Here is a 12,226-nt window from a genome sequence, read left to right on the forward strand (position 1 = left end):
TTTTTAAGCCCCAGCTGGAGCGGAGCTCTCCACAGAGCCGTGTGTCTTCACGCACGCTGGCATTATATTACAGATATCAATGATGGCGCTGCAGATGACACCTTAATTCACTGATTAATTCCAGGTGCCTTCATGTTGTACAATAGGGGAGGGTGTGTATCTTTGTGCGCATTTACGCATGTGGCCCAAAACCGGCGTTACATTGAATATTACTTTTTATCTCCAGACGCCGCGGGTCGTCCAGATTTACAGTGAAGTGTTTCGGTATGAAGCCGCATCATCCAGATAAACATGAAGCGTCATCAGAACTGTTTAAAAATTGGATTTCAGAAGCTAAAACTTTATTTTGGAAATTAATCAGAACACACAAATAAATCACCAGCGCGCTCGCTCTACCCCCTAATAATTTAAAAAGCAACAGGAGATGATTGAAGCCTACAGTACTGTTAATTATATCTAAATCTTGTAGTTTTTTTTACAGTTTAGATGTCATTGTAAATCTGCAGTTAAGCACCGGACAGCGCTGAGTCAGCCACTCACTCGGAGTAACACACATTTCCTGGTCGGAATGGTGAGATGTCTACGTGTCGGAATAGCGGTATTTCGGAATGGTGATATGTCTAAATGGTGGTGCGTCGGAATGTCGGAGCGGCAGCATGTAACCACTCAACAGGGCGTTTAAAGGCTCGTCCATGCTTCCAATGTCTGCACCCGCTTTGGAGCCTCCGCTCCACCGATGAGCAGCGCTCCATTCCATGCAGGCGCACTGATCCTCCAGAGGCTTTTCCGGCACTACAGACTGTTTCTCTGCTCCTTTATTACAGATCATTTAGAGAAAATTAAGCACACACATGGTCAGTACGTTATCATTTAATATCAAAGTTTATTTAGCCTTTTTTTTTTTTTCCTGTTTCTCAATTGCGGGGGCGGCGGCCGAGAGATTAGCTAATTTCACTTCTGTCAGCAGACCTTCTCCTCCCTCCAGACAGAGTCTGCTCTGTCCGTCCACGAGTTTTCCACTCTGGGTGTGTTTCTGTGGAGTCATCAGGCTGCATGTTTTGTTTGCTGTGGCGCTCCGGTGCGACCTGTGCGCAACACGGTCACAAAATCCGCTGCTGCGCGGACGTCAGTGGATCGGTCGTCACGCGGACAAATGCGCAACGCGCACCCACACGGACATGTGAAGCATGGACGGGCCTTAAATGTTATCGGTTAACGGTTGTTAACCGGTTAAAGGGCGTCGGTTAACGGTCATAACATTTTTTTTTAATGTGCATCGCTAGTGTCTGGATATCTGTTTCTGTGATGGACTGATGGCCTATCTGGGGTGTAATCCACCTCAAGAACAATATAGGTGACTCTGAAAACACCAGTGTTGCCATAGCAACTACAGATGTTAATTGGCATACATCTCTCTAAAACTGGCAAGTACATGTTGATTATTTAGTCCTCTTGCTATATTTATGAGCTGAACTTAAATTTGTCGTACTGCATGATTTTCAATGAGAAGCTTGTGTGAGGAAACAGAAGTGAGGGAAGTCTAACGCCATAAAAAAAAGAAAAGCATTTGGTCAACATGTGCTTTGTTTCACTTCAGTGTAATAAAACTTTCAGCAGGAGTGAGAAATGTGGACTTTTCCACTGCCAGCGCAGTCTCACTCAATCCAAGCTGGATGCAGCCTCATCCTGCCACAGCCTTCTGTTGGACAGAGCCGCGTACAAGTTATATAAATGGAATAGAAGTTACTTTTCCTCAGAACATCTTGTAAGGATTCACTGGTGTTTCAGGATGCCAGCTTGGACACATCTGGGTAATAAAGTATTCTGTGTGTAGACTGGATCTGATAACCGGGGCTTACTTGTCGCCGAAGGCGCGCCTCCAGAACTCTGCAGCATCTGCTTTGGTGATTCGGAAGTTGTCACCCTGGAACAGACCGTTGGGGAAGATGGCCTTTAGCTCGGCCAGCATGTGGCTGAAGATCAACGACAGCTTGGTGAGGTTTCGCCTGTGGAAGCCAAGCACAGAGGGAAGAGTGTGAGATTTCACAAGTCTATGATTGGGATTTCGTCACAGACAGAGCCAACATGAAGGAAGCAAAAAGCAGACCGACATCAGTCCTTTGTCATCTTTCATGTGTTGACAGATTATTCTGTGTAATAAATGGTTCAATTTTTTTTTCTTGATTCACTGATTCAGTGTGGTAATGGAAAATGAGTGCATGTTCCCCTGATTTTACCACATAGAAATTTACTCTGTGTCTTCTTCAAAGAGACTTTGGCAGTTGTGAACAGGCTCGGCTCAGACCACAGATCACAGCCATGACCACGTAATGAAATAAGTAAACCGACGATTTTTATAGTCTTATTCATGACTGGGCCCAGTGCCTGCATTCTTTTATTTTTTTTAGGGATGTGCGAGTACCGATACCAGGTATCGGTATCGGGCCGATACTGGCCTTATTTCAAGGTATCGGGTACTCGTGAAGGCTACCGATGCCAGCCGCCGATACTCACGGCAATAAAACCCCACGCGTAGTAAGCCCTCCTCACCAGCAGTTGGCGGTAGTGCAACCAAATGGGATGCAAGCTGCCGACAAACATGAAAGAGGAAGAAGCTCCTCTCTGGAGCGCTGACAGGCGCAGGGCTGCACTGCAGCAGGCTGACTTCTCCATCATGAGTCTCATCCAGAGCAGAGACAACAGGATGAATCCAGAACGGCTGCTCGTCTCACCAGAACTCCGCCGGTGTGGAAATTCTTTTATACAAGTGAAAACGAGCCGAGCTTTGTAGAATGCTAACTCTGCAATGCTAAAATTGCTAAAGGAGGTGCGCGATGTTGTTCATTTACCACTAGTAATTTGTTTAAACACCTCAGGGCGAAGCTTGTGGACGAGAGTCTGACGCTGTTGTGCTGGAAAAAAAGAAAACTCCGGCAGCAACTCGACGGCAAACTCTGCAGAAGACCGAGAAACTGAAGAGCAGAGATCCGAGAGCAGCACAAATAACACGAGCAACTCTTTAAACTCAGGGGTTTTTCTATCTTTGACTTTAGTTCATAAAAAAATCATTAAAATTAGTACATTTAAAAACCTTAGTTTATGTAAAGTGTAAAACTCAGATAAATTGTTTTATCTTGCACTTAATTTCATTTAAATAAGTGCAAACTCAGAGTTGCTTGTTTTATTTTTCAGACTATTATTTTGGACTTAAACGTAGTGACTGGGCTGCCTTTTTATTGGAAATAAAATTCATTTTCAAAAATAATCTCATTGCATTATTTTACATTTTATGTATATAAAGTATCGGTATGCAAGTATCGGTATCGGTGAGTACTGAAGATGAAGTACTCGTACTTGGTATCGGTCTGAAAAAAAGTGGTATCGCACATCCCTAATTTTTTTAAACATGAAGTTCTGACAAAAGGGGGAGAACAGATAGTCGCATAGAAATATTCACCTTTTAAATGCAAGACATGCAGTTTCATAAATATAAATAACCTCTTAATAGGTATCATTGCACAGTTACCTGTAGAAAGCAAACATGACTGAGTGTTAACTGTACTTTTTCCCAAAATTCCTACTTATGACTTTACAAAACAAAAATGAAGGGACAGTGAAATTCTTTGAGTTTAAAATCATCATTTTAAAAAAAGTAAAACCATTGACTCCCTCTCTGTTTGTGCCAATGCACATGACCGAACACTTTGAAATAAAGATGCCAGTCAAACATGAAACCCTCACAGCTCTCTCTGTGCGTGCGCTCCAGCCACTCTTCATCTTCAGCATTTCTTCCAGTCACAAGATAAAAGAAGACTACCAGCAGTCAGCTGTCAGGCTGGATGACAGTCCTCAGAGACACAGCTCTTTAATCACGCCTTGCTGGCCGCCCGGGGAATACATTTAAGTCGTGTGTACAGTTTGACCTTCAACAATTTTTTTTTTTTTTCTCCAGCCTCTACTGAGCTGATCAGCATGGCATATAAAAGCAGCCAGATGGCTTCCGGATCGAGATGGCAGGCATTGATCCTAAGAACATTCAAAAACGTTCAGTGCTGGAGCCAGTCTCATCCAACGGAGGGCGAAAAGCTTCACACACCTCAGGTTGATATGACAGCTCTGACAGTGTTTAATGTAAGCCGGAATATAGCCTACTGACTTGAAGAAAGTTTTCAGACAGTTGTATTTTGAGCACTGGTTTTCAGTTAGTATTGCTCCTCACTTTTTACTGAGACACAAGCCACAATCCGAGAAACATTTTCATGCTGTTTCTCCCATCTTTACAAGCATAATGACAATAATTGCACACAGAGGTTGTTTTTTGTTTTTTTTGTTTTTTGTTTTTTGCTGAAACACTGATTACTTAAAGACAATGCTTAATCCACAAGAATAAACACTTTTTTTATAGAATAAATTTGACATCAATCTGTCTTATATCTTGGCCATGAAGCATTGTCTGGGTAAACAAATCACTATGCAGGCTCTAATAATTCTTGTGCGGGTAATGCAGATAAGCAGTGATGTCATTTCTGCTTTTCAGCCGTTACAAAAGTTCATCTTTCAAATAAGGCATCTAAAGGCATGCAAATGAGGTCTTCAGGGAAGTTCCACACCTGAGTTTCTCATGAAGTGTGAAAATTTGGGCTTTTTCTAATTTCAGTCTTGCCAGTTCAACAAAAAACTATTTTCTCTGTTCTTGCAGAGGGTGAAGCCACCTTAAGCCAAAGGGCTCCCGTCCATTGTCGGGTGCTGAGGGTCACACATCGAAGCGCCGATGCCTCCAAACTTAACAGAACTCGAATTTGGCAAACCTTTAACTTAACAGATAACTCACTGCACAAGTGAAGGTTTCACGATTTATATGATATGAACTAGAGGCAGTTTTCATAAAAATCCTCATTGTGGTCTCCAGGATGGAGCGAAAACATGAATATACACTGAATTGATTTCCATTACTTTTTTCCAGGCTTGATCTAAACTTGACTATAACTATTTCTATAACTCTAACGTTGAAGCACGGCTTCTCCTCAAATTCTAATGATTCTTGTAATGTGACTTGATTCATGCTATTTTATTCGAATGTTCAACAACATGGACCAGAACAAGCCACTCATGTACACTCATCACATGGAGGTTTTTACTAAAATATTACAAGGAAATGAGATGTTTTAAATGAAATGAGAAAAAAACCCTGCAATGTAGTGAGGACAGGCTGGTATTTTTTCCTTGCTACGCCAAAGCCTATGCAGAAAGAAGAGAAGACCTCCTTTGAATGATATACTGCAGACTAGGCCCCAGTACACCAATCTCTTGGGTTGTGTGTGTGTGCTACATGTAATAGCAGAAGTCAAAACTGAATTTGAAGATTTCTGCAAAGTTGCTAAATCACTGAAAACCGTTACTTCTCAACACCTTTCTGACAGTGCTAAACAATCTTCCTTCACCAAATGTCACATAGAACATTTCGGAGATTAAGATTTAACCTTTAAAATTACCACTTGGTGGCAAAAAGCAGGAAGTACCAAACATTTTTCGCATCCTCATGTTGACAAACATGTCACTTCTGAGTAGCAGCATGTAGCCAGACAATACTGTACATACATTTACATTACATTTGCTATATTGGTCAACTGAGAGAAAGAGTGACAAGTTTTTTTATTTGTTTTCCACAAACTACATCCAGCAGGATGTAATATGAGTGCAAGAGAGAAACAGACGTTTTATTGGAGGCTTGATTCCTGCTTGGTGTTTCCTCACACCGAGAACTGTCCTCAGTTTCTTCCATGATCCAGAAATAGTTCCAGGTTCGGGGGGGGGGGGGAAACGCAGCAGCTCAAAGGGTGACTCAGATTTATAGGCCGAGACATCCTAGCATAGAGCTCTGACTCCAGCTGCAAAGGGCGGGCCACCAAGCAGAGAGCAGAGGGGGGGGAAAAAAAAAGACACGCAATGAGGAAAAGGAGATGAAGAGGACAAGCGAGGAAGATAAAAGTGGAAGAGGAAGGTGGGAAGAGAAAAGACAGGAGAGAATCGATCTAGTTAAATTCACCGTGGCCCTGCATCAGATCACGGCATTAGAGGCGTCACTCAAAGACAGCCATGACTTACGAGGCAGCACAGAGGGAGACTGTGCCTGGCTGCTGGGTCGGCTGAATTGACATGCAGGGGAGAGGGAGAGAGCGGTGAAAGAGCGGCTCCACTGCAGCTGCCCCACACTACAGTACACACCCTATGAGCGGAGCGAGGGGAGGGAGTGGAAGCAATGAATGAGGAAGGAGGACACACAGTCGGGCTGGCTGAAATAGATTAGTGTACGTCGAGAGCCCACCGCTTGTTAGGATTGTTTACCTCAGAGGGAGTGGATGTGAAGCTTGAGGAGGAAATGCAATATCTAAACTGTAAAGAGAGCATTAGACTCACACTGCGCTTTACTGTCTTTAGACCGTCTGTGTTGAGCTGCTCACGCTGTCTGCCGTCACCTGCTACTGCCGGGCTGACTGTGTGTGTGTGTGTACCTGTACGACATGTTTTCGTCATGTCCCTACAGATCTTTAACCTTATTTGCTGTGCTCCTGTTTTGCATGTGTCACCGACTACCAATGCAAGTACTACACTAAACACAAAATAAAGAATTTCAAAACTTTCTTTCTTTATAATAGTAGTCATTCATTATCAGAAGCATAATTTCTTAATGTTTTATATTAACCCTCAGTCATAAATATATACTTTTAAGAAACTTATAGTTTTTATGGCATGACTACAGAAATAACTGTAAAAAAAAAAAGGGTCTCAAAAATCTTTGCAGACACACCTGTTTTACTGCATTACGAGCCTTGCATTTTTCAAAGTTAATATATTCTGTCATGTCTTCATTTCATCATTATATTTGTGTGATAACCGACTCTCATACTAGCTTTGAAGCTTCAAATTCATATTTTATGTAACAGGACACGAGAAGGAACCCCTTTTTTAAACTTCATGCCCCCTCCACAGCTCTGCCTACAGCAGACTTGAAGGTATAAGCAGCATTTGCTGTTGTCTTTGAAGTTGAGCTAATATTTCAAATCAGACCTTTAGCTTCTCAAAGCTTTCCCCTGGGGAACTCGTGCACCCAAGACTGTTTTCTCTTTCTTGTGTAGTCTCCTGGAAAGTGGCCATTTGTGACACTGTATTTCTGTATTTTCCTCAGCAGCTAACATCTCAGCGGGAGTCCGCCCTCTGTGTCTTCCACTTCCTCGATGCACCGACTACTGAGCTTAAAGCTGCCGTCTCATCCCTTCCCCCTTGCTCCGCTCGCCGCTTTCATCTGAGTTACAACCGAACCTCGTCTACTCTGCTTTCATCTGCAACGTAACCATGTGAAGACGGCTTCCATGGCTCTTGAGTTTATGAGAAATTAATCTGTTCTCACTCGCTCCTCTCATTTCCACATCTAGGTTGGTTTGAACATTCATAAAACAGCAGTCTGGCTCTTCACAACTTCAATCATTGATGGAGGCTACTCCTCGCTTCAAGATTTCAAATTCCTCTCTTCAAACCCTTCATTTCATTTAATTTCTAATTCACAAGCAAAAGTGATATGTCTGAAGATTCTCACTTGGGGCTAGCAATTCATACGGGCACAATGCACTCTTAAATATGGTAATCTGAAGAGGTTAATACTTGACGAATATTATGCATGAATTCAAGAGGGGGCAATTGAGAGAGTCAGTCAGTCCTAACCTCCAACGAGTGAACATGATGTGGCAAAGTTTGCAAGTAAAACCAAGCCGACAGTTCAGATGATCTCGCTGAAGATAAACTCAGAGCGAAGGCAAAGCACTCTTATGCAAAAGAGGCAAACATAAATCTCACATGAGGCATTCAAGTATTTCCTCCATGCAGTTTTAACCTGCTCGGTGGCAGGGGGCCAGTGCTGATCCCTGCAAAAGCAGGACACACTCTGGACCGGTCATCAGTCCGTCACAAGGAACACACATACAATCTGTCATGCACAGGGAGAACATGCACTCCTCTTAAACAAAGCCTGCTTATCCAAAGGGGCAGAGCACACACACACAACAAGCAGTATAACCAGGCTGTTAACTGGTGAAGACAAAATAAAGACTTCCGACTTTCTGCGATGAGACACTCATTTATAGTTTATTGAATAAATATATTTGAATGAGCTTTTCAGCTCACACGAGCAAAAACACACTAACTTAAATCCTTGCTTTTCATCATCAACATCAATTTCACACTTTCACTCATCTTTCAGCTGGAGTATTAAAAATCAAGATAGCTGGAGAGCAAAAAATAAATCTCCACAGAGCTCAAGACGTTTGTTGATATCGCGTTAATCTGGCCGATGCAGCTTTAATGACCCATAATTTTTCCTGCTCAAGCCTCTGAATATTTATAACTGAGTCAGAAGTGAAATACTTTGATGTTTTTTACACTTCCTTAGATAAGAGCTAAGGGGAAATAACTGGTAAAAAGACTCCACTTTAATAGTGCGTTTCCACACCAGAGAAGCGTCAATGCATATTACATGATCTGTCATCTGCATTCCTCCACACACCAGTGACGCTTGAACACTACTGGAAGCCACTTGGCCAGGGTAAGATAGAGGATCAAACCAACTTTGGAATTGGAGGATAACCCGCTTGACCATCTGAGCCACAGCCGCCAAGGTTCTTCTTAAAGCCCCAACTTTTCCCCCTCAGTTTTCTAAGCCTCTATCTCAGGCCCCCCGCTGCCACGGGGACGGGCTTAGGCATATGCAGAGTGGATAAATCAGAATATGCACACTCAGTGTTTCCGTCTTTATGGGGAAAACCGCTGACACCAATGTCACGCCTCTCTTTTAATCTGCATGTGGAAACCCTTCCTACCAACAACAACGGTGGATTACATGGCTACGTTTGGGCTTCAGTAGCGACTGAGTGTACCATGGTTTTCGCAACAGATTTTCTCATTTTCTTGTATTTTATTAGTTTGATAATGTGGTGTGAACTGAAGCTGAAGTTGTACTTCATTACTGGTCAACACAAAATGACTCTTTTCTCAATTGCACATCCAGAATTGTAAAATGTATACATTTCGAGTTTCATGGGTATGAGTCAAGCTTCACGTGCATATAAACACATCTGTTGATGCCGTTTTGCGTGATCTTTTGTAAACAGACACGTTTGTCTCCACATGGACAAGGTCAAAGATAATGTGCAAACCCCTTAGATGAGGCTGATTGGAAAATAGCTTCACTAATATGATTAACACTGGAAGCATGAGGAATCAATGCTGTCACATTGACCTCTTCATCCAGAGTTACTGAGTGATCTGAACATATGCAACGCTGCCCTTTTCAAACCAAGTGAAACAAAAATGTATGAGTTTCCACTGCTTTTTGAGCATGCAAACGTTACACATTTAAACTATGTTTTTGTTTTTTAAATTTTAATTATGCTGTTGTGTTTCTTTGAAATATGCCTTGTCTGATGTGCTATGAAGTTTTACAACAACACCAAATGCAATCTTAATAATGCTTGAAAATAAATCAACCAAAAACACAGATTTTTTTGGAAAATGTAGAAGAAGCTGTATGCAAACAGTGTAAAGATACCTATAGTTTAAAATCTTACTCATGTCTTCAAATCCCTCCGTTCCTGCCGTATTCAAGAGAACAATCTTGCAACAAGTCTGTGATTCTTGTTTGTGTCACAAAAACTGACGCTGACCGCCGCCTGGATATGATTTTCAAAAACTACTCCAGATAAATTCAAATCTAATCTCACACAAACGAGGACAAGCCGCTATCTGCTCCAACATCTCTCAGTCCTTCTCTGTCCTCGTCTTTCTTCATCCTACAAAAGCAAGCCTGTAGCGTCTGGATGCTGGGCAGAAGCACTTCAGTCGCCTGCTCCTGCAGCTGCGACTGCTACTCCTGCCACTGTGCCAACAGTGACACTGCAGAGTCAGCGAGACACAACGGCACAGCTTTGATTCTGACCTATGATTTTCATTTATCTATGGTGTGTTTTACCTTGTGGTGCTTGAGGCCACAACCAAAGCAAACAGCCAAACCTTCTTTTTTTTTTTTTTTTTTTTTCATAAACACTGGGTTTTTGTCCTCCATCCCCCTCATGCTATAGAGTGACCTTTGACCTTGCAGCTGGCTGCTCCCTTCCTGTTTCCTGCTGCTTGTGATAAAGTAGCACAGCTAGCCAGCCAGCACCGCACTGCGCTAATACACCGCAGCACAGCCAGTTAGGGTCAGCCGGACAGAATGAGAGTCTGTCTGGATTGGCAGAGTCACAAGTAGCTGTAATATCATCTTACAGCTGTATTATCTTTTCGCCGAGAGACTGGAAAGGAAACGAAGATCAAACACAAACTAAGGCCCGGCGACAAAGCTACTATATATGCTCACAATATCTTAAAAGACAAACTAGGGAAGATAAATAGTGGACATGTAGAGAACAAACAAAGTCGAGAAATTAATAAGTCCGAATTTCCTATTGCTAGACATTCAGCTATCAGTAAATTATTTGCAAGAAATTTCCCAGAAAACTCACAGAGGAAGGTCGTGTTTCTGTCGTTACTTGTTTTGGTCAGTTTCCACTATTGCATTGAATCATCGCTGAAAAACAAAATCACCACACGATAATGATTATTTTAAGAGCTGCGTGCGTCGGCATGGTGAGACCCCCGACATACTCGCACAAGAGGAGTCACACTTGGCACATAGTGCGGCTCCAGTTGTATGCAAAGCACTCGAGTTGAAACCGGTACAAAGGTTTTGATCACGGATGCTGATGATTATGGAAATATTGCAGATGCTTTTACATGTACAATGTTCTATATAAACACACGAGCTAAATTCATTAGTAAAAACAACTGTCTAAGACTCAAAAAAAGCAGAAAAACACTCAATACGCAAATGAAGGTCGGATAAAAGATACACAAAACCAGGAGCAGAAAAAAAAATTGGAGAAAACAAAAGTACCGGAAACATTCAAGCTTAAAGTCCTTCATTCAAAAACATATTCTTTGCTAGACTTATCACACTGTGGTCTATTCATGATAATTCCGGAGAGAGGGAAAATCCACTCTGTCAGACCAAGGTTATTATTTTGGACATTAAATTGAATAACGTGGTGAGCGGGTCCACAAAAGTATACACAGGCATTAAAAATAAATGTCCCTCTTGTACTGGAACATAGGAGACTATGTGTTTGAAATTCTGGCTAACCACTTTGCTTCGGTCATCACTTTATAAATTCAAACTCTCCGGAACTGGCTTAACGCCAGATCTCCATCAGGAAACAGCCATGACAGCACACCACACATACCCACACAAACACACTTAATGTCTCCAGACACACACCCCTGAATAAGAAACACAAAATTAAAAAAAACATTGGGAGGGGGGTCAACAGCTTCACAAATTCAAGTCGAACTTCTTTATTTGTGATATTTTAATGAATCTCTCTCTGGTAAGCACTTAATCACACTGATAAATTAGACAGGATTAAAGTCAGATTAGAGCATAAAGAGAATGCAGAGACTGTTTAAAAGAACTGATCTGTTTGAGTTTAATCCTCTCAATACAGCTGGATAACCATATCTGAGCGCATATCTGAGCTCATTTAGCACTGTGTGCATAAACAGCAAGTGCCTGCTGTACCCTATGGGGCGTAGAAGATAGTGGGTTGCGTCATACTAATCACCATAATCTAATAGTGTGAGGGATACACAAGTCGGCTGCTCACTGATACTGCTGTGACATAAATAACCATGATGCTCTGCTATTTGCGGGAGTGTGAGTGTGTGTGTGTGTGTGTGTGTGTGTGTGTGTGTGTGTGTGTGTGTGTGTGTGTGTGTGTGTGAATACGACTGCACATTCAGAGCAAACCTGCAAGTGTAGGAAAATGTAATTGAAGCAGAAACACCCGCAGCTTGTGAAGTGTGAACTATGTTTTCCATTCCTTGCACCAATGGCCATTTGGCTGCGCAAACCGCTTTAAGCTTTTTTTTCTCGCTTTACTCGCAACTCCTTCACAACCAACTCACTAATTGCCAAAACTTCCTGCCGGAGCAGCACAGCGGCGGCCAACTCTTTCTCATCTTGTTCATCGCAGTTTGTAAAAAGAGCAAGGCACTCACTTTGATATCAATAACGATGAAAGATAAAGAGAAAAGCGGTAATACGCTGCAGTAAATCACCTCGATTTTGAGATACCGTGGCGAA

General features: G+C 42.2%; 1 protein-coding gene across 1 annotated transcript in view; it reads right to left on the reverse strand.

Annotated features, from left to right (window-relative positions):
- The window catches only part of cbl (Cbl proto-oncogene, E3 ubiquitin protein ligase), a 43,162-nt gene that overhangs the window by 15,658 nt on the left and 15,278 nt on the right, over positions 1-12,226 (reverse strand). Inside the window, exon 3 of the mRNA XM_030108072.1 lies at positions 1,860-2,006. Coding sequence (XP_029963932.1) covers positions 1,860-2,006 — 147 coding nt within the window. The remainder of the gene's footprint in view (positions 1-1,859; positions 2,007-12,226) is intronic.

The sequence above is a fragment of the Salarias fasciatus genome, chromosome 14, assembly GCF_902148845.1.
Source record: "Salarias fasciatus chromosome 14, fSalaFa1.1, whole genome shotgun sequence".
NCBI lineage: Eukaryota > Metazoa > Chordata > Actinopteri > Blenniiformes > Blenniidae > Salarias > Salarias fasciatus.